Genomic DNA, 23038 nt, shown 5'->3' on the forward strand with positions numbered 1-23038 from the left:
ACTTGGGTAAAGCACCAGAGCTGCTGCAAAGGGGAAATCCCAGGGACAGCACAGGGCCCCTGCCAGAGAAACAGCCCCTGCTGTTCTCTGTTCTCTGCCCAACAAGCACAGACTCTCACACACAAGTCCTGCAGCCCTGACCCACACTGGGAACTCATTCTCTCCCTAAGGAGCTCAGAGATGGTCCATGGGGATCTGGCTGGATGACACTGACAAATCCTCTCTATCCCAGCTCTGTTCCCCATGGCTTGCTGGGTGCAGCACCCTCATGGGACATAGGGCCCCGCTGCTGCCCAGCTCCTCCCCAAACCCAAAGCTGAGGAGTCTTATCCTTTCTTCCCTCTCTACCCAGACAGCAGAGCCCTCACCCTCACAGGACTCTGCAGCTGAAACCTATGGCTTTTCCCCATCCTGAGCTGGTGTCCGGAGTGGTTGCATCACAGGGGACCCACACCTAAGATGGGAAGCACCACATGGTGTGACTGGAGAGCATCAGCATTGCAGGACCATCAGGCTCCCTTCAAAAGGCAGTCTCATGTTTTCACTCCCCAGACTATGCAGATGCAACATGACTTCCTTACCTATGAGCCTCACTGTTCCCAGAGCTACTGAGGTGCAGAGGGTGTCAAATTCTGCTTCTTCTGCTGTTGTCCTGAGTAACATTTCCATTGGAGAATTTCAACCAAGGTTTTGGAAAGTACTAAAAACTGACCAGTGCAAAATTACTTAGATAAGAATCTTTAAAATTTATTTGACTAATTGTGTTACATTCAATATTTGATGTGTTTCTCCTGGACAAAGAATTGGCATAAATACAAACAAGCCTTTGTGTGCCTTCCCTAAACAAATAAGAGATAAAGTACTAGAGACAACAGAACATAGTTCACATCTTCATATTTACATTTTACCTTTACTTTACAACTTAGCGCCAGGAATATTTACAAAAAAATACAATAAGAACAGAACGTTCATGTCTTGGCAACATACAGGAATTCATACAAATTTTCTATGATTGAAGCACATGATATCTGGCATTCTCACTTCTAATTACTCCTGCTAAATCCATGGAGAAAAGGGCTGTGTTTGCCTTTAAAGGTATCACTCAATTACAGAATCACGAAAATGCATCAAATTTGTCTGTGAGGCTGAAATTTAGTTCTCTCCTCTTCCTGGGCATGCAGAACCTTGTGAAAACAAACACTGTGACCTACAGTGAACCCAGCAGGTACAGCCCAGGAGGAGCCAGGGCTGCTCCTCCCTCCAGCCTTGCACACTGCTACCCACAGATGCACCAATTTCCACAGGCACTGTCCTCCCCCTCTCCTGCCTGCTGTAAGATTCTAATGCATTTCTAAAAGTACCTTTAAAAGAATGGCTTTTTTTTTCAAAGTCTCTATATGAAGGTACTAAAATGTAATTTCAACATTGTGTTTAACAACATGACAGTGATCACCTCCTGCTCTGTTAAAACAGAATTATGAACCCAAACTGAAAGGTTTGATGAAGAGTCCCAGTTTATACTGTGGAACTCTTGCAGGTTGAGGGCAGGGAGGTGTTTGAGCACTCATCCCCTCCGATGGACAGTGATGCTGACCCAAGCCACTCAAGCATCAAGTCAGAAATTTTATGCAGCAGTTTGTGATATAAAAAAAAAATCTAGATTCTTGGCTAACTCTTGCAATCATCAGGGAAATAAACCACATTTGCTCAGGCCCTTTAGGGGAAAAGCTCTCAAAACAGTACCCTGGACTAGCTAAAGCCATCAGAGTTTGGTCAGATTTTGAGAGGAGATGGATACAATTCCCAGACTGGTGGGGTGTATTTTGTTATGAAGCCCGAGACCTCTGCACATCTGGGGGAAGGGGGAACAGTCCCTGCAGGCACCCTTCACTGGCACAGTCTGCACAGGGTGCCCACTACTGTGACCAGTATTCAAACCATGAAGGATGGCAGCACAGCTCTGCATCACATTTTTGTACTGAACTGTGACTTTCCCAAAGGCTTACTTTTCCAGACAACCAATCCCACCACCTACAGCCAGGTCACACCACGTGTAACCTGCTCACCAGCTGGTTCTACAACTCAACTGACACATATTCTAAACATCCATCCCCGGGAATAGGGAGTGGTGACAAGTTACCTTCTTTCCAGACTCCTCCCAAGTCCTATGGATCTCCACAGCTGTTACTGCTCCCATGGGTGCCTTTTGGTGAACATGGAAATAGACCCAAGACAACCCTTCAGCCAAGCACAGGTCTTTTTGAAGAAAGTAAATCTTCAGGCAGTCCACTTGGCTATCCCTGCCAGAAACCACTCAGGATTTGCCCCGACACCCATCTCTGCATTCGTGACTGCTCCCAACAGTCTGACAGCAGCACCTGGTGCAGCTGTGCTGCGTCTGCTAGGACTGTGTAACACTCAGCTGTAGTAAGGGGGTTGCTGTTACACTGTCAGTGTGCAGACACAGGGATTTCTCAGGATGTTTATTGGTTACACATGCATTGCTCATGGCTTTAAAACCAGTCGGTTCAAGTGTGTTTGGCTGTTAATTAGAGCCCATAGGTACATACACAGTGTGGGTAAATTTAGAGTCTGTGCATTAAGTTGCTCCTGGCAAGAGTGTGGCAGAGGAATGAGGCTGTCCAAGTTTCCTGCACAGGTTGGCCAATGCACCCAAATGCTGCCCTGGAGCTCCTCCTGCCATGTGCCACCTGGGCAGCACACAGGTATGGGCCAGCCAGCACACATCTTGCTACAGGAGTTTTCTTTGGGTGGTTTAATTTTTTTCACTTTTTATTCATCTGGATCAAATTCCAGAGCTCCAGAATGGAGAAGTCAGTGCACTTATTCCCTGCAACAAACACAAAGCACAGTGGTTGGCCACCTCAAAGTCCTTTCACGTGTATTTTTAGGGGCCCGTGTTTCCATGAACTCTGAAAAACCACATGGAAAGCCAGGAGCGAGGTCTGTCCTTGGCAGGTAAGTTGTAATGAAACAATTAAGACTGCTTCAAGTCATAACTGCTGCAAAAAGTAGCTCTGAAATATCAAAATTCAATGCCTGACAGGTATTACTACAATGCATAGCACAGCATATTAAAACCACTTTGGAAATAATGTGAAGAGCTCCCCCAAATTCGTGTTCACTCATCCTCTTCCATTACCCAGTGCTGGAAGGATCAGGATCCCCGCTGCTGTCAGGCTGCACCTCCCCAGGAGTGTCAGCCACAATTCCCTGCTGCACCACCAGCTGGGATGTACCAGAAGCCAGAGGTGCTCCCAGGGCTGCCCGCACCCACCACATCTGAGATCCCAGTATCACAGCTGTAGCTGCAAACATTTTTTCCCAGCACATCCTTTGAGTCCTGAACACATCAAAGCCACAGGCTGAAAATTAAAACTCCTGACCTAGGTGGAAGGGAAGCACTGCTGCTGAATGTGAGAACATGCAGGAGATTCAAAACAATGTCAAGTTATAACTCCAAAGGGGCTTTCATGGCATTGAAATTAATGGGGAAAAGAATTTTCTTTTTGAGTTGTTTGGTCTGCTTAACAGGAGCTTCTGAAAAGTGTTGTAGAAGCTGCAAAATCTGCTCATGCTATAAATAATAGGGAGGAGGCAGCCCCACACCTCAGATTTCAATCCAATGGAAGGAAGGCCAGTGATTTTTATGCTTTTTATGGAAACAGTGAGTAGGTGATATAGACACTTCAAAATAAATTAAGTAGTTGCATTAAAAAAAATTAAAAAATAAAAATCAAGCTACCGAAATGAGACATTTTGCAACAGACTTGAAAGTCATAACCTCACTTTTATATAACCAAAAGCTCTTATCCAATAACAACTTCTTTTGGAAAGTCAGTTAATTTCAGGTGGTGGTGGTGGTCTTGTATGCAGATGGACTCACTACGAGCCCTGGAGGGAGTAGCCACATACAGCATCTGGGCTTTGGATTTTAGGGCCTTCTCTTTCCAAGCAATCTTCCTCCTCTTGCTTCTGGTACAGAGATGGGTTACACCCATCCAATGAAGGATCTTCTGTTGAGCACTCAAGGGGGACTGAAAATGTCTTTGAAGTTCTTAGAGGGAAAGTTAATGCTCTGGAACAGACTCTTCCTCCAAGGGAAGATCCTGCTCCCTTGCCCTTGGACACATGGGTGCAGCAAGGTGTTTAATGGCAGGTTTGTTTCTATTCTTATTTCCATCCTCGTATGCAGAGATGGCTTCACTTTGATTGTTTTCCCTTCAGAGCAAGACTCCTACAGCTCCTAATTAGTCTGGAAAGGATGACTGGGTGAAGAGAGTATTTTGCTAGCATCCAGGAAGACTGGAATTCAATAATCTTCTGAGGGTAGGTGAATCATGTCAACATCCCAACTGCAGTGTTTCGGATTCATTTCTCATTCCTCCCACATGGTACCTGCTGACTTGTGCTAGAACATGATTTCCTGAATTCCAGAGGGCTGAGAAAATTTGTTGCTGTTATTTAACTGTTTTCATTAGTGTAGCCACCAAGCTCTGATCTAATTGTCCTGGAAGGATAATGACCTAGGGGTTGCAGCTCTTGAGCCCAACGTCCTGGAAAAGCGAGGTATAAAACTCTGGCTCCAGCTGCCTGTTCCGGTATTTATTGACAATATCTGCTATTTTCTGTTTTCGACGGACGTGGGGTGGGTTGTACGAATCACTTTCCAGCCTCTTTCTGCGACAAATATTTATTACTGTCTGTCTCACTAAAAAACCTGAAAAAGAAACAACATTTTAATCAAGCTTAAATTCAGTCCTGCACCCCTTTGCTGGCTTCCCAGCCAAAGACAATTTTGGGTTCTGTCCCATCTAAACCCAGGGGAGATGTTCAGCACCATCAAGTCAAGTCCTTTACTCTATGAACAATTGATAACAGGCAGCCATGGTCCCCAGGCTCGTAAAGACCTTCACTGCAAAGAACGAAGGAAGGGACTCAGTTGTACCCTAAACTGGCTGGAGGAGGAGTATTCTCTGCTTTGCCAGAGCCAAGCAGCTGCCTGGAACAGCACCCTTGGGACAAGAGGGCAAACCCAGGGCAGCCAAGACAAGAGTCACAGTACCACAGCCCCAGCTATGCCACTCATCTGGACCTTAGACAGGTCCTGAGGACACACCAGGTAATTCCAGAGGAGCCCTGAAAAAGTCAGTAGCTTTTTCTAGTAGGAATTGCAGAGTCCTTTCCCCTTGGAAAGAAGATGAGGAAAGACCTGATGGGTTGTGGCTGCAAGCAAATTTCCCCTCACTGCTTTGCCACTTTTGTCACCCCCTGTAACTCACACTGTTGGATGCAGATGGAGGAGGAGGTGGGGAATGGAAGTAGTAGCACTCAAAAGCTGGCAGCTAACTTTAACTTATTTTATGCTGAATGGAAATTTCTATGCCTCTAAAGAAGCAACTATTCCTTACCCCCTTTGCTGTTTCACAAGCTCTTTCTTAAAGACAGAAACATTTAGAGGACCTCACTACACACAAACTACACCTGCTGAACTTAGAGACAAGAAAAATTTCACTATATTAACAGTCCTGATGCAGCAGAAAAACAATCCAACTCTAGGAAAACATACCTGATAGTTTTTCAGTAAAAAGCCACTGTCATCAGCTGAATTAATAGATGTTACTTAAGGGCCCAGATCTGGCTTTGATTTGCCAATCACTGAATTAAGCATACAAACCCCAGAACCTGAAAGTCACCTCCAACAGCAGCTTTAGGGTTATGGACAAGTAACTTAATATTCGTTATTTCATTTTACTCTGTCCTGTGTACTGCTTTTGCCAGATGGGATTTCTAGATACTGAAGCTAAATAGCACCAATATCAGAACAGGTCTATGAATCCATCCAGGAACAGAGAAAAAGGCAAAGAGAAATCAGAGAACCTGTTAACACATACCTGTATGGTATTTTTATTGAACACATAAGAAAATCCTCAGTTGCTATGGTTTTAATCCCTGTCTGGCTTCTAAACCAGAAGGAACACACAGCATGCCAGCAAAGTAACAAATTCCATAGCACCCTCTGGTGCTCCTTGGTTCTCTGTGCTAAACACTAAGGTCACATTTTAGATCTCTCCTATTTACACAAGCCCTGTTCCTAGTTCCAGCGCTCTCTCCTGCTACCCTGGCAGCCTAGTGCTGCCCACCTGCTCCCTCTGCTGCTCCTGCTCGCATTGTTACTGCAAAATGCATGGCTTTCATTTGTTCAGCATTGTCTAACACCTTCTCCAAAGAAAGATTCCAGAGCATGTACTTTGCAGATATATCATTATTTTTTTAAAAATAAAATATAAACATGAACATTCCTAAAACCTTTTAGCTTACCAAGAGCTCTCCTACTGACTATCATTCCATCCACCAGTGGGATAACCATGTTGAATTTTCCAGTTGCTCCTTGTAGTTTTATCCTGAATAAGCCAGTGTTTAAAGGATGGATGAAGATCACAGGAACTTCCTTCTCAGGAATGGTAGATCTTAAGGGAAAAACACAACTGTTGAATCACTTCTAAAACACTATTTCAATTAATCCACAGATGAAAAATGACCCCTTTAAAAGAAAGTTTTAAAATGCCTCAGGGCTAAGGCAGCAGGATCCCAGGGCATGCTGTGGACCCTCAGAAGGGCTCTGTCAGTCATGCTGTGCCTATGGAGCTCTGTTCCCACAGGACTGGAGAGCCCTACAGCCAGGGTACAGCATGTATGTAGCATTAGCCACCTCACAAGGGAGCCAATCAGGAGGGAGACTCATCACAGACTCAGATAAAACTGGACATTTTTTGTTCTTTAATTTGTATTTTATCTGCAGTGATATGAAAAGCTCTTTCACTTTTTCAACCAAAAAAATAGTCCACTGAGACATCAATAAAAATACTGAAAATAAGAGCAGTCTTACCTCAGGGAAGTGCTACTATTGGCTGTGGTTTCCACACCAGTGCTAGTCTCAGATACCAGATCAGGGAGGGGGAAGTTTTCTGTTAAGAACAGGATACACCAAATAAAGTTTATCTACTATAGTTTTGGATTTTCTTTTCTTTCTTGTGTACAGGGAAAGATTATCATCAGTCAAAACCATGCATTCCTCAAGCATTTATACCACTAGTGTTCTTGCACATTTAGTGTCCTTGTTTAGCTTCCAGTTTCAGCATTCATGGAGGGTACACACACCTCAGCCATCTACATTCAGCAGATGAGGTCCCAAACCCTCCATTCTCTCAACCCAAAGGTCAAATCCCTAGAGGAACCATGAAAGCAGGAAGGAGATAAACTACTTCAACCACAAAAAGAAATTTCAAATTATTATTCATGGCATCTTCACCCATCCACAAGTGATCAGCCTCCAGAATACTTACTGCTAGAAGCATTGAACAATGCCAACCACTCACACCATAGTTCCCTTGAGCCCTGATCCCACAAACAGGATATCCTTCCTCAAATCCAAGTTCTACGGATCTCCACCATCATCTACAACTCTGCTCCCATGTACTTGATAACAAAGACTGGATTATGAAGATGAATGAGGAAATAGTAAGAACTTGAATCCCTTAAGGGGATTTGGAACTTCTCAGCAACTTGTTGAGGGGTTAGGAGATGTTGAGAATTACAGAAGTACAGTTCAGGTAGCAGGACAGTGCTTTCCAGCAGAAGGAGTCTAAGGCCCAAACCCAGATGTTGCCATCAAAGCTGAGATGATAAGGGTACACAACAGCTGGAGCAAGCAGAGGGAGAGCATGGTTAGCTCTCCCATGCTCTCATGGACACACTCTGAGATGGAGAAAGAGGGAGGGCAGCAGTTGGCACTGGATGAAAACCTTGACTAAAAAGTGACAACTTTTCACTCTCCAAACTCAAAGATGTACCAGAAGCATATGGCAAAAGCCAAGAACATAAGGAACATATGGCAGAGCCTCTGGGCTAGGAGTCACTTCCAAGAGCTGCCCTCCCCTCCATCCAACTGCCAGGCTTACTGAGGCTCACAAGCTCATTTCCTCAGCTTCAGGCAGAGAACTCTGGGAAATTCCTGTGGCTGCTGAAAGGAACAGTCAAGCAGAAGCCTGTCTGTGTAGCACAGCTGCTGTCCCTGCAGTGAAGGGGCTTTAGCTGCCACCCAAGAAGGAAGTGGGTCAGGGACACCAGCTTGAAACATACTCTGGGCCAATTTCTGTACAAGGAATGATGATGCAGAACTTGCTGTCTGCCTCCTGATCTCAGTAAGGCTCTGAAGGACATGCTGTGGACACGGCGGTCTTCCTGAGAATTTATATCTACACTTAACAGGAAGCCTCCTCTTGATTGTTGCTCCCATCCCCTTGGTTGCTTTACTCTGGAAGGAGCTAAGGCCTTGATTAAGGTCCACCCTTACTGACAGACTGGGAATGAGGATTAGAAATCAAAGACAGAAGCAGCAGTTTCTGACTAGTCTTGCAGACACTGTTGGGCTAGGCCAGTGTACAGAGACTCTCGCATAGCACTGAGGGCAAGCCATGGCTTGGAACCAGCATGCAAGAAGCTCCTGGGGACAAAGAATTCCTCAATGCTGTTCACCATGGCCACGCCACGGCTGTAACAGGATAAGCAAAGCTGGGTCTCTCCCAGAGCAGCAGCACTCTGAGGCAGAGAGGAAACACCAAACTAAGAAACAAAGTTGCATGAGGAGCAGGAGGTTGCCAGAGCAGCACAGCAGAAAGGGAGCATAGAGCAGGCACCTGAGTGCAGAACAAATGAGCCCTCCCCTGAAGAGAGAACACAGGGTTCCAAAGGTGCCATCACACCAAGGAGGAGGATGATCCCTCCAGCACAGAAGCTGCAAGTGTTAGAAGCCATTTTTTTAAAGGAAGAAAACCAGATCCACTCCTGGAAGACAACAGCTGAGGAGGATTCAAAAGCAAGGGAACACACCCACTTTGGGTACTGAGCTTAAGAAAGTTCATGACAGCATTTCACTATACTGCCAGTGCTAAAGGAAACTTCAGACCTACATATGTCACTAATTCATGTACACCCTATGGATCACAACTCAAATACTGAAGAACTGATTCAGAACCTTAGTGTTGTTACAGACAATAATAAGGACTTAGTTTGATTGTGAAGGTGGGGAGGCCCTGGCACAGACTGCTCAGAGAAGCTGTGGCTGCCCCATCCCTGGAAGTGCTCAGGCTGGATGGGGCAACCTGGTTTAGTGGGAGGTGTCCCTGCACATGGAAGGGGGTTGGGACTAGATGAGCTTTAAGGTCCCCTCCAATTCAAACCAGTGGTTCCATGATCTAGCATTTTATTAAAAAAAAAAAAAAAAAAAAAAAGAAAAAAAAATGGAACAGTTTTATCTCTGGTTCCTGCCCTGTTGTTACTTTAGTGAACAGTTAGGAGTTGTACATACCTATATCATCATAACGTTCCACCCAGACCACATACACTTTGGTTTCAGGTCCCATTGGTGGAATGGTTCGGCCCTGAGGAATCCTCTTGGATCTAGAAGTAGGACTCAGCTGTTTTGAACATAAGGGAAGAGTAGCATTTGCAAACATCATGAGCCCAATAATACAGCCAACAAGTACTTCCCTGCTGCTCCTAAGTCATTCATATCTCAGCCAGGTACAGATTCTACCAGCTATTGCACAGGGGCAGCTGTGCTGGAAGTACTCACTGCAATCTGGGTCACCAACCCACTTTTATTCAACACAAATTAATATATATATGTATATTCACCCTTGAATCAGTTACATGTTTATCTTAATGTACTTGAAGACCTTAAATGAGTAACTAAATATATACTTGGAAGCAAATTCTAAAAAAGTAATCCATAGTAATAAGTCTTTTGCTTACAGATAGAACAGTTCATGGTTTTCTGCTTTGTTAGTGTACAAAAGCAACTTCTGGTATTTCAGACGCAACTGACACACTATTTTAAATTAGGTAGGTAGGAAAGGCGTTCATGTCTATCCATCTTCAATTTCCAAGCATGGATTTGAGGCTGAATTACTATATAAATACTGCATATACTTTTTCCTGCATGCATTTCAAGATTTCAGGATGCATGGTATTACCACTTAGCATGTCTAAGTTTTATATTTAAGTAATGTAATCTTGCTATCTCCTACTGTAAATGCAAATTCTGGCATGACCAAAGCAGGTATCAAAGATTAATGACAAGGAACAAGTAGGTCTATATCCCAGGAAACCAAATCATATACTATCAAAAATCCTGAGCATTGCCAGCATGTTTCTTGAAAAGAAAAAAAAAAAAAAAAAAAGCATCATTTTTCAATGCAAGTTTTCCCTTACCCGCTGGGAAGGATTAAGATTGTCAGTATGATTGGGGAAGAGTTCAAGTGTCAGAGGCTGCTGCTTCAATATTCCTGGCAGCAGATCCATGTTGGAGTCACTTTCCTGGTCAGAGACACTGCTTTCCAGTGAATCAGCTGTAAGCCAGATGAAAAAAAGGAAGTTTTTGTTTATTCTTCCACCAAAAAACTTAAGCTGTCATCATTTGACACTAAAAAAATGTTATAAGGCTTTTGAAACTAGACATACATAGATGTATGGTCAATATAGTCCTCGTAAGCAGGAAGATGAGTTAGGAAACAACTGCCAGTTATTCCAGAAACAGCCTGCCAATAAAGCACTCCCTATGGACTTACACACACCCCATCAACTTCCTAAAGAATACAGTCTCCTCCTTCCTACGCTACACTGTATTTTATTCCAGGGAACTTTTAGCATGCCAAAGATGCCATGAAAGCTGCTGCTTCTCTGCTTAGCAGTGGAACAAACACTCCTCCATGTGCTGCAGGAGCACATCACTGACAGGAAAGGGAAAAACAAATAGGCATTAACAGTTGGTGAATCACATGTCCAACCTAAAGCACCCTAGCAACAACAAAATTGCCATGCATGCCTGGACATCTACTGAGGTTCAGACTGAGAAAGACACAGAACAGAAGCCACATCAGGAACGAGTCTGAAGATTAGAATACTGTAATTTAAACATCCATGCCTTTCTGACAAGGATCTTGTTAAATACACTACTTAATTCATTTTAGGCTGTGGTTCTGAAAGAGTTCTCTAACAAAAAAAAATGTTGATTCTATTTTTGTATAGAGCATGTACAGAGAGATCTTACTGAGGGATTCCACTGGTGATGGGACAACAAAGGCAATTTCTGTCAGGGCATCCGCATAATACAGCACCTTCTTCTGTCCATTGAAAATACTTGCCCCAACATCTTCTGAGATAATTAGATCATCTGAAATGGACAGAAAAGGAAAGGAAAGTTTAGCCAGAAGGAAGATTTTTACACACGGCATCAGAGATGGCCTTCAAATACAAAGTGCAATCAATGAGAAGAAACCATGTAAATCTCACTTTAAAATGAAAGGACTCAAATCTCATGGCTAACAACCCTTCTCAGATAAATGGTTTTACTGTCTTGAAGGAAAAGGCATTTTGGGTTGGGAGTGGCTTCATTCTGAACACATTTCTGATGCACTGGATTGTTTAGTTCCTAGTATTCTAGTAAGCACACCTGCCACAAGAATACATCTACTATCTATTTCTGAGCATTCTGCCTAGCAATATCTTTCTGTTAGTCATTCCATTTCCAAAGGATCCCTAACATTTATCTCTTCAGTCTGATACTATTCTAGAATTCAAGCCAGTTTTCTATCTCTCTTCAGTCTTTTCTCTGCCAAGCAGAGTTAGAAAAATATCAATGTGGACATGATTTCTGAACCTGAGAGAATTTCAAGCTCTCAGGTGCTAATTGTTCCCAAGGGAAAAGCTTTAAGAACTGTCTTTCTCAAAGACTATTTGTGGAAATAAGGGATTGCTTTCCCAAAACAAGACACAGATATTCTGAGAGTGTTTTCTCTCTTGTCCCACCAATGGGAGGAGGGAAATGTTGTTCCTTCTATTAATCAGGGTGACCTGATCAGAACAGCTTATATAAGGGTTCTAAAACCCCGCAATAAAGGCTTTTCTTCGCCTCATGAAAAGCTGCTGTATGTGTGATTTCTCGGAACCCTTGCAATATTTTGTGTCCTCTAGCAACAAATCAATGCAAGAAAGCTCCTCATTCTCAGTTCCCACTGTTTCCCTCACCACACTGAGGCCAATACAGGCCTTCAGAGAAGAGAAATAACTTCCCTCCCCACTTTTCCTTCCCCATGTCACCTCTAGAAAGACTAGCAAGGACTTTAAAATGAATTATTTCTCTGATCCACTTTACAGAAGGGTTCCTGGGATAGCTGCCTTGGCAAAGCCACTGGAGCACTGAAATGCAGCATATTGACAGAAAAGTGGCCAGAGGCATATTGAAGACTCCAAGCTGTTCTTCAGCATCAGGAAAAGGTTCCCACATCTCCAGTGTACAGGCTCCCAAGGAGCAGCACCACAACTCACACCCAGCTCTTTAGGAACTTCTTTGATTTTACGGGTGCTGCAGGGAAACATTCCCATGAAATTATTTTAACCACAACTCACTGGAAGCTATTTTAGACTCACAGAATAATTTAGACTGGAGATCATCGACTCCAATTGTTAACTCAGAACTGCCAAACTCACCACTAATCTATGTCCCCAAGTCCCACTTCCAAATCCCTCCAGGGATGGTGACTCCACCACTGTACTGGGTAGCCTGTGCTAGTGCCTGACCACCCCTTCCATAAAGAAATTTTCCCTAATATCCAATTTAAACCTGCACTGAGGCCGTTTCCTCTCATCCTGTCATTCATTACCTGGGATATTGACCCTGACCTGGCTATAATGCTTTTCAGGGAGTTGTAGCGAGTGAGAAGGTCTCTCCTGAGCTTTCTTTTCTCCAGGCTGAGCCCTCCCAGCTCCCTCAACTGCTCTTCATTGGACTTGTGCTCCAGCCCGTTCACCATCAGAACCAGACTAGAAGTAATCTGGCCTTCCTCCCTTCCACTTCTGAATGCTTTTTCTGTTTCCTTCTTCCCTGAGCTGCTTGAATTAATTCAGCTATTTAGTGGTCTGTGTTTTCATTCTGAAAAGATTCAAGTTGGAAAGTCCACATCAAACCAGGTCCCTTGCTAATTGTGGGACCTGCCTTCTGCAGATGTTCTGACACAGCCACTGTACAGGAAGGTCAGAAGACTCTGCCTCTGAGAAAGCACAACCTGACCCTGTCCTTAAAGCAAAATCAAATCCAGACTTGGCTGTAATCCATCTGACTTGCTCAGAGAAAGCAATGCCTCTGTACTCTAACCTCTTCCCAACACTTCCAGCCTTCAGTGGATTGTACTTTTATTCCATAACTTAAGGGAGAAGCCTCCATCTAGCTGCAGATACAGGTGAAAGGCACTTCTAGACACAGTAAATGGACAGTAGAGCAAGTGCTGCTTAAGCACCTGCAGTTGTAATGGTGTCATACCTGATGCCAACAACAGGTCAAGGATGATGAACAAGCTGCACCAGCCTTACCACTGCCTTTGAGTGCCCCACCAGAGGCTGTGGCTCTGGAGATCACCCCAAACAAGTTTGGGCCTTAGAGCCAGTCCAGACGCTACCACTTCCCAGGGCATCTGACCAAGTTGTCCAAGGCAGAATCTAACCCAGCCCCCAGCTTCCCATCCTGGGATAGCAGCTCACATTCCTGAGGATCATTTTGGGTGTCAGAATGGGGAGAGGGTGGTATATGACAAGCTCAGGGGAGGAGTTTCTTGCTCCAGTGAAAAAAAGCAGAGTCAATGAAGCAAGACATAGAGCCAGGTGCGGGTTCCAACAACTCCAGGACCTATAAACAGCAGTTTGATTTAATATTTCATTTTAATCTACCCCCCCTGGTATTTCAAGCCTATTTGCCAATACACAGAAAAATCTGCAACCAATTTCACCTGAATACTGTTTTAAAGATTCATCAAATCTTAAAAAACATGGCTCAGAGGTATTTTTTCTGCTGAGGCTACTTTCTCCCAACAACATACAGATGTTTGTTTTACTCACTTTGACTAAAAGCTTAATTCAACATTTACACATTTTTTTCTAGCAAACATCATTTATTAAAAAAAACGAAACAACAAAAACCCAGTGTTCAGATAGGTACACAGGAGCAAGAAAATTGTCTTCTAAAGGAACCTAAACATTTTAATTTACTAAAAAAGACATTTACTATGTCTTACCTTGTTCAGGTCCCTCTTCATCACTGCAGCTGTTGATTGACCAGCTTGTTGAGATGTGACCAGTCCACCCAGGGTGCTTCCCAACATCGACAGACCAACCAAGAGACAGCAAGAACTCCAGGAAGTGGGGCTGAACAATTCTGGAAGACTCCATGTTCTTCAGGATCTGAAACCACCAGCAGCACCATGTTGGTACAGAAGCAGGAGAGAGGTCTCTTCCTCCTCAGCTTTTTAATTAAATTTTTGTCACCAACATGTTTTTGCCCAAATATAGCTACAGAATAAGCCTGGAACCCCAGACTTTCTACATGGACATTACTCCCTGCACCTCATCATCCTCCTATTCTGCTTGACCTTGTCCTGTTCAATCAACCCAACTTTCTGCCAGCATTTTCAAAGCCTATAAAACAGTGAATTAAATGGCTGGAAATGGCAATTTTGAGACTCAAGCACTCATCAGAAAAACCAATGAGTACTCAGTGCAGAGCCTGCATTAGCACTAAAGGTAATACAAGGGTTTTCTAGACAGTTTTCATTATTAGACTATTTCGCTAAAAATTGAGGAGAAAGGTATTTTCCTCATTACTCACCTGTACATGACAGTGGTTTAAAGGGCAGGCCTCACAGCACATTAGATTATGAAACAGATTTTCCAAAACAGTTTTCAGCAACATCGAGTGTGCACTTTAATTACACTGTCCTGTTCATGTTAAAATTTAATTCTACTTATGACAGAGATATGGGACATTTACACATGTTATGGCAATTTTTACCTCATTATGCCCAAGTGAGAGTTGAGCCCTTCACCAAACACCACACAAGGACATGTGTGATTTGGGTACCAGAACAGAACAAACAATCCATTCATCCTTTCTGGACCATGCAGGTATTTGTTTTGTGGTAGAAGCATCAATCATTTTGCCTTGTGCAGGGGTAGAACACTGGGACACAGGCCCAAACAAAGCAGAAACTGCAGGGATGGGTGCTGGAAGCTTCCAGGCTGGAGGCTTTGTGTAGCCACATAGTCCTGACACCCCATCCTAATGCCTCATATAGTGTTCAGCAATGACTAGACACACTGCATTGAAATATCATTATTAATTCTCATTACTAAGCACATTGAAACCAAAGCTGTGCTTCAGAACAAGTCAGGGTAAGCGTGGGTTGGAAGACATAAGAGCTCCATAAGAGTGTATAAGCATTCTGCTAGCTCAGCAAGTGCACGTCTCAGCTCAAAGGCAAACCCAGCATATCCTGCTTCATAGCTAACTTTGCAGATGAAAAGACTCTGCACTGGCCACTCTGAGTGACAATTTGAACACTCACAGACAAATGATCCTGGTTTCAAGAATTGTGTCCCACACCAAAGCAGAAGGTGCTGCAGTGTTCAGTGCATTCACAGTGATATGAGGAGTTGGCACAATGATTTATTATGGAAGTCACACTTCTAATCTTTACTATGAGAGTTATGAATGGAATAAGAAGGTAATAGAGAAACATCCTATCCTAATGAGCCCATTAACCCTCTTAGCAAGTTTCTAGGTCACAAAGAAGTCACAACTTAGATTTACACAAATTAACCTGATTAACCCAATCGCCTTTGAATCTAAATATTATAGCACAAACAGTTACAATGCAATAATACTTCCTTACTTGCAGAAACTTTTTCATTCCTTTAACACGTGTTTAACATTAGAATTAAACCAAACTACCTTGACACTGCTCATTGCTGGAACAAACTGCAACCTTCCCTGCAAGCTGAGCGTACAAAGCTGAAATGCCTTTCTGATCTGAATCTTTGAACTCTACAAATAAGGACAATAAGGACAGAACAGATAATAAAGATACTATTAACATTTTAATATATATCTTATCTATATTTAAAAATATATTAAATTTGTTACAATAATCCTAAGTGTGAGCAACATACTTCAACCTACATATGAAGAGTATAGAGTGACTTGTAGCTCACACTGGTTCTGACACTCCATTCTAATCACTAGCACTGATGCTTTATTCACTTGGAAATTACAAGAAACAAGACAACATCAACTAGTTGGCATTCTACACTTTCACTTACCTCCTGGCTAGTTTTCTGGCCTGCCTTCATGTAGAAAATGAAAACAGTATCAAAAGGACGACAAGGTAACAAATCCAAGTAGCCAAGGTCATCAAAAAACCCAGGTAGAGCAGAGTCAAGTGCAATCAGGTGAGGAGGTAGACGACTGTTAGTAGGTTCCTGTCCAACAGACAGAGTTTAACAGCTTAAAAATCCATCTTTCTTAATTGAAAGGTCTTCATGGCTTCAATGGCAATCCATTAAAATATAAAAAGAATTTCCCTTCTCTAAGAGAAAAATTATACAGGGATTTCTGATGCAATAGAACATCTTGTCACTGTAAATGAGTAACAGCAAGCACAAGAGGTTGACAATTTCTTGCATTCCACTTCCATTAAATAAAAGTGGTACTTTGCCAGTGAGAGACATAATATTTTGCTCAAGAAGAGCACACAACAAAAACAGCAGATGCTTTCAGATTATCACAGCTATGCACATTGCATGTGCAGTTTTAAATTAACTTAAACACCAGTAATATGCAATATACTCAGCACTCTCAGACAATATTTTTGCAAATGCTCTATAGTCTACTTTTTCTGACAGCTTTCAGGAAGGAAAAGCAACAAATACAAGGGAGAATCAGCAGGTAAGAGACAGAATTTTAAATTAAGAATATGGATCACCTCTAAAAATAATTATTTTAATTTAAAAAAGAAGCCTCTACATCTATTATGTACTAAGTGTTTATGTGTGATTAAACCACCTCAGCACAACCACCTCTGAAGCAAAACTTCTGTGTCAGTTATATTTCAGAGAGTCTTCAAGTACCACCCCAAAACCTCATTCAAGTTGTGGAATGATTTTAAGTGTGAACATTTGAGTGTGCTGGCTTGTGCATTCACTGAAAACAAAGACATAGAGCATGTTCAGCTTGAGGCTCAGCCTTTCACAGTCCTGCTCTTAATCCTGGAATACTGGAGTCTATCACTTGATTTGATTAGACTGCAGCTGAAAAGTAGTTGGAACTACATAGATCATCTTCCACTAACAAAACTTATTTGTCCTCTTTTGTCAAGCCAGACCACATGGGAACTGGAGGAACCAGACAACACCAAGACGTATCAGATCACCTTCAATGCTTCTAATGAGAGGAAGCCGAAGTGAGAGAGGAACAGACGTGCTGTCTGGAACTCCTGTGCTGGTGGCGGGGGCTTACACTCCGTGATGGGATCAGGAAAGCTCTTCTTCCGCCACTCCTCTTCACTTCTCTGATCTATGGAAGTCTCAAAGACAATCTGCTGAGCCATTCCATTCCTCAGCTTCTCATGGCGCTCTTCAAGCTAGAAAACATTGTGTGAACTGCTGATGTCACCAAATTTACGAAGATCCACTAAGAAAACGGTTCCATCACTTAGCAAAGCTCTGCAGCAGCTGCTGCAGTCCACCACCAGAATGGTTACTAAAACACTTTCAAAAAGACTTCGCAACATTGTAAACTGAGCACCTAAACACCCTGTTGGTACAGGAGAGCTCTGTGACTATCCAGTATCAGCTATGGCTTCCATTCAAGAGAACAGAACCTAAAGCAAATTAGATCCTGCCAAACTTTAAAATATTTGAGACATGCACTCTCTTCTTCTTCCAGGAAGGTCCCAAAAAAGACCCTTCCATTTCCCCAGAAGAAGCAACAAAGTGCAAGTCATTGCTTCCTACAATTACAGAGTATTAGGATCAGTAATAAAACATGTTGAGCAGTGTCTCCCAAATAATACATCCAAAGCATTGTCATCTTCCTGGAGAAGTGCACAGTTTTAACTAATTTGCAGAGGTTATTATTCCATTAATATCAAACTGGACAAGCCAAAGAGTAAAAATATTTACAGTAAGACATAAGTGCATGACTCTCAAACAGACAAGAACAAAAACCCAAGAACAAAATCAAGTCAGAGACAGTTACTTACTTCCTGATTCACGATTTCATGTAAATCTGGAATGCTCAAGTCAGCTTTCACAAATGGAATCTTGTCCACTTCTTCAGGGAAAGGGCGGTGTTTAACACTGTATTTCAACCCAACATCATTTTTAGGAGCTGGTCGAGGTTCTGGTACAAATGTCTGAAAAAAAGAGGTTGCTTTACATTCACAGTATTACATCACTAGACAATATTAGAACAGATGAAAAACATTTCCTCTCCCCTCACTGCCAGAACTACACTAGTCTATTAATTAGTCTACACTAATCTATTAGTGAGCAGCATCATTAGAAAACATTCAATACTTTAAACTAAAAGACCTGTATTAAAAATGTGACTGTAAATTTTAAAAAGACAGAACTATCCATTTGAAATCTATGAACCCTTCAAAGCATCTAGCCTGTAAACAGTTGCAAACCCCACAAAAATGGCAGACTTACATGGCAACATCTTAATTTCAGCCCATTCTAACTGTATTCAGACAAAGTTGGCAAGTATTTGAGAAACTCCATTTCAATCCTCCTGACTGTGACAATCACAGAATAAGCCAAAGAGAGCAGCAATGCTGTGGGTCAGGAGATGCACTGCCAGAATAGCCAAAGGTCTTGCATCACGGATCATGATGCAATTTTGACATTGCTACTGTACTACATCATGTTCTATACTGTCATTATGTAATTCCAAACTTCCAAGTTACCCAAGAAAGCAACAAATTATCTAGGTGCAGGTTTAGAGGTGCATCAGCTCCAAGCAAGCAAGATCATTCATTGCATCTTCAGTGTTGTCTTCTAAGTTTACTACTGATTACATTTCAAAAGGGCAAAACCATTAACAATAATGTTTTAGAATGCCTCCAAGTTGGAAAAGTTTCCTTAAAACTGGTGAGTAAGTCAGCAGTCAGATCATGGCTTGTCCTTTAGTGCAGGAGGTAGCACACCTGGACTGAGATTATTTAGCCAAGGGTCTCAGCTCCAGAGATAGCAGAGCTCCAAACACATCCTGGATTGTCATCCCAAAGGCTGCTTTGCAGAGACTACACTCATCTAAATGAACATGCCAGCTGAGACTGAAAAGCCCTCATTTCAGTTACATTACTACCTTTCTTATTGAGGGTCATGGGAAGACTTTAAAGATTTGGAGAAATTCACAGACAGATATTTCCATGACAAGAGTATATGTTCCATTAGACAACTGCAGTAAGAATTTTTTTCTGTAAAGCAAGACTGAGGTATTTCTCCTCCACCATTCCTGTCCAGAGCTGTTCCAGAGTTCCAGCTAGATAATTTTTTTCAGAGGGTTTACAGCCATCTTTGCAACATCAGGTTTTGTAGCTTGAAGACCTGTTCTCTCTGCAGCACCACATTCTACACCTCCAGACTTCACTCCCTCTGCAAGGGCTTTGCCTAATACCTGAAAACTAGCACCAACACTCCTGCATATACACTAAATACACTGTGCCTTACCCCATCGCTTCAGAAAATGCTTTCAGAAAAAAAGGGGGAATAAAAAAGAGAATGCCCCCTCCCTTAATAGCAAGTCTGCAAGTCAAAAAAGCAACAGCACTTTCACAGCCTGTAGTTAATATTAAACACAAGTGGTAAGGAGTCACCAGAGATATTGCACATTACCTACAGCTAAAGGCCCCATGGCTCAGCTTTAAATGTATAATCACCACCTTTGGGGGCTGTCTCACATTAGTGGAATTTCTGCTGAACATCTCTAAGTTAAAGATTTCTTTACGGGCTTTGATAGAGACCTTTTGATTTGCTTTAGCTCCTCTTGGTAAAAGACAGAGCTGCTGGGCCCACGCAAATCTTCCAGATGTCCCACGGATCAAAACCGTGACAGAGGGGAAAGAGTCATCTGCAAAGCACATGGGTTAAGAGAATAAGACATCATCATATACTACAAACAGTTCACTGTGTAATCATTCAACAAGAAAAAAACGCAGGCATGACAGCAGAAGTTTTTCTTTCATGGTTAACTCCTCCCTAACTCTGAAGAAAACTGGTGAGAAGCAAACAAATCTCTCTGCAGCAGCAAAGTACTAGTCTACTTTGTCATTTCAATACTTGCCAGCTCAGTTTCATCATTAAAAGCAACTTTTATCCAAATTTATTATTTTTAATTCATCATTTGCCTCCAACATACCTCTGAGGAAATCAAATAAGATTGTCCAGTCACTGCCTGTTTAGGTAAGACAATGACCATATGGAGACACCAATTCCATGATTCTTCCATGACCTTCTGCAAAAGTTCCTCACAAACAGTAGCAGTAAGAACAGTGGAAGGACAAAAGATAATGGTCGAACAAAGACTCAGAAGATTCTGACTCCGCAACATGGAAAATTTTTCCCCACAAGAGACACAGAGCTAAGTGGTCCTTTCAGGTTAGCAAGACTCACTTGGGCAACACCAGGTTGTGTTATCCTGGTCCAAATCCAGTGCTGGCCTTTTATACAGCTGGAGGTCAGACCATAGAGACCTGAAGCACATTTCTACTGGCACACTGATGATTTTAACATTTTGGGGATTTCAGTCTTCCTTCAAAATTGAAAAGGCTACTGATATTAGTCACTTTAGATGAGATCATCATACTTGATCATAAGCTTTTCTTCTTAAAGGCATTTGCATTTATCTTTTGTGCACATAAACCACACACTTGCACCATCAGGTAACTAACAGAAGTCTATTCCCTCCCCAGTATTCCCTGGGAAGTTGAGGTTGCAGCATAGCCTATTCACACCCTGTACATAAGCACACACACACACAGAGAACCAAACTAGCTCATCAGTCACTCACTCCCATGATCTGCGTCAGAACTGGCCTGATGTACTTGTGTATTATTACAATTAATCTTGCAATTCAAACTGGATTTGTAAGCAAGCTATACACAGCAAGAAAAGATAATCTGATTTGTGATTCCAACAGCTTTGCAGGATTCCACAGTAACACATTTAGCCAGGGCAGAGTGAGGATGAGGAGTGTTTAGCCATTGTAGCATGCTCTAATCCACTCTAGTCAGGGATACACTTGCTCACAGACTGAGGGTGGACATGTGGCAATGGCTCCCAGCATTGTCACTTCCTGCAAGATCTATTCAGTGATTCTCAACATGGTCAGAGCACTCTAGACTATAATGCAACTTCTCAGCACCAGTTCATACACTTCTGTCCAATCTCTGCTTTCAAGACTAGTTTCTAGTCTCCATCCTATATACAGATGAGGAAAATATACTGGGGACAGTACATCAGCTGTAACATAAGTTAGTATTTAACTGAGGTAGCATGTTAAAGAATTTTTATCTATTCTATTGGGTAACACTATAACACATGAAGACTTACAGAGGATCAGTTATTCTGTTCAAAGTATCATTTAATATCAGATTTTTGTAATGTAAGTTCCTGAAGGTCAAAATCTATGAGGCTGAAATGAGTTAAATTCAGTTGTGAAAGCCAACACCCTGTGACAAGTCTCCTTTACAGGAGGTGTCATTGACAGAACAGGATCAGACATGGGAAAGTTATAACAGCTCCTAAGCAACTACAACCACCTGAGCTGAAAGCACCCACAGAAGTATGTTATAAGAGAGGAAGCCTAAAGCAAGCAGCAGCAATGGTGCAAGAATAAAGGAGACACACTAACTATATGTTAATCACTTGTCCTAATCAAGTCTCCTATACTCTTTACATTTTTATTCTTGTATGAACAAGGATGTTTCAAAATGTATTGTTATTGCTTTTGTCCTTCACCCATTATTTCAATGGCAGCCAGCAGCAAGTATATGACCTAACTGATTGAAAGAGTTGGACAATTGCATGAACAGTTTGGGTAGACTTGTGCCTGTTTGATTATTAGTGGCATTTAAGTTACTCCCACTGCTTTGCCCCAGAGCAGCTCTCTTCTGTGTGCCCACTCACAGACAGGAAAGCCCCTGAAATGTGAGAGAGACACTTGATGAAGTACCTTTGTTTTGCAGCCCTATACAGAAAATCTGAACTTACTCTGTTCATTCCCTAGAGGCTGCTCCAACATGGCCAGGATGACACTGTTATCCAAAACAAAGTAACGGAAGCTGTGTTTATTTATGGTAGGGAGGCGGGAATATTTAATTAACGTGGTTTCATTCACCAAGCTGCAAGGAGAAGCAGGACCACTGGGAGAAGGAAATGCTCCAAGTAACTGCATAATGCTGCAAGTGAGAAAAAAGTTGAGAGTTATGACAGATTAAGTGAACTGTTCCATCCAAGCACAAACTTTCACTCATACCCTTCATCTGTATCATGACCTAGCAGTTATGTTATCATGGCTCTCACCCATCAGGTTGTTTTAAGTTAACCAGCACCTTCAGAAAAACATGCATGAAAACCTACAAAGAAGAGTACTCTGCCTATAGAAAAAGCTTCTTTATAACATGGGTTATAAAGATATTAAGACACGCTATAAAGCATGAAAATCTGTACCCTTTCATAGCTATATGGTCATTTAAAAAAATTATTTCTCCAGTTATCCATACTTTAGCCCTTTCATATCAACAAGCAGGACAGACATGGCAGTACACTAGTTACAATTGCCGTTGCTTTCTTCAAGTACAGATTACAGTAACTTAAAACCCTTTAAGGGGTTGGGACCCTAAAAGGTCCAGGATCACACAAGCACAGCCATCTCAGATGGTAATCACCCCTGGAAGAAAGCCTCCAGGTGGGGTCAACACTGCCTACCTCCTTGGTGCCACAGCCTTAGGAAGCCCCTAGAAGCATTGTTTTAAATAATTTGAATTTGTACAGGATCTCATTAACACTATTAGAAATTTAGAATTTTTATGACAGGAACCAGTAATGAGAGATGTCCAGTGTC

At 42.3% G+C, this 23038-nt stretch overlaps 1 protein-coding gene across 8 annotated transcripts in view; it reads right to left on the reverse strand.

The window, feature by feature from the left end:
• Positions 1 to 726: 726 nt before the first annotated feature.
• RALGAPB (Ral GTPase activating protein non-catalytic subunit beta) overlaps positions 727 to 23038 on the reverse strand; it is a 63427-nt gene continuing 41115 nt past the window's right edge. For 4 of the 8 annotated variants that reach the window (XM_086853361.1, XM_086853360.1, XM_086853367.1 and 1 more), the window contains 13 exons: positions 22186 to 22373; positions 19938 to 20044; positions 18171 to 18323; positions 17340 to 17549; positions 16231 to 16389; positions 15863 to 15955; positions 14151 to 14316; positions 11135 to 11257; positions 10297 to 10433; positions 9392 to 9500; positions 6911 to 6989; positions 6343 to 6491; positions 727 to 4741 (listed from right to left, as the gene is read on the reverse strand). In XM_086853361.1, the coding sequence (XP_086709487.1) occupies positions 4548 to 4741; positions 6343 to 6491; positions 6911 to 6989; positions 9392 to 9500; positions 10297 to 10433; positions 11135 to 11257; positions 14151 to 14316; positions 15863 to 15955; positions 16231 to 16389; positions 17340 to 17549; positions 18171 to 18323; positions 19938 to 20044; positions 22186 to 22373 (1867 nt within the window). In that variant the 3' untranslated portion in view covers positions 727 to 4547. The remainder of the gene's footprint in view (positions 4742 to 6342; positions 6492 to 6910; positions 6990 to 9391; positions 9501 to 10296; positions 10434 to 11134; positions 11258 to 14150; positions 14317 to 15862; positions 15956 to 16230; positions 16390 to 17339; positions 17550 to 18170; positions 18324 to 19937; positions 20045 to 22185; positions 22374 to 23038) is intronic. The other 4 variants (XM_086853365.1, XM_086853364.1, XM_086853363.1 and 1 more) reach the window with 1 other exon arrangement.

The sequence above is a fragment of the Cyanistes caeruleus genome, chromosome 16 (genome assembly GCF_971803275.1).
Source record: "Cyanistes caeruleus chromosome 16, bCyaCae1.hap1.1, whole genome shotgun sequence".
NCBI lineage: Eukaryota > Metazoa > Chordata > Aves > Passeriformes > Paridae > Cyanistes > Cyanistes caeruleus.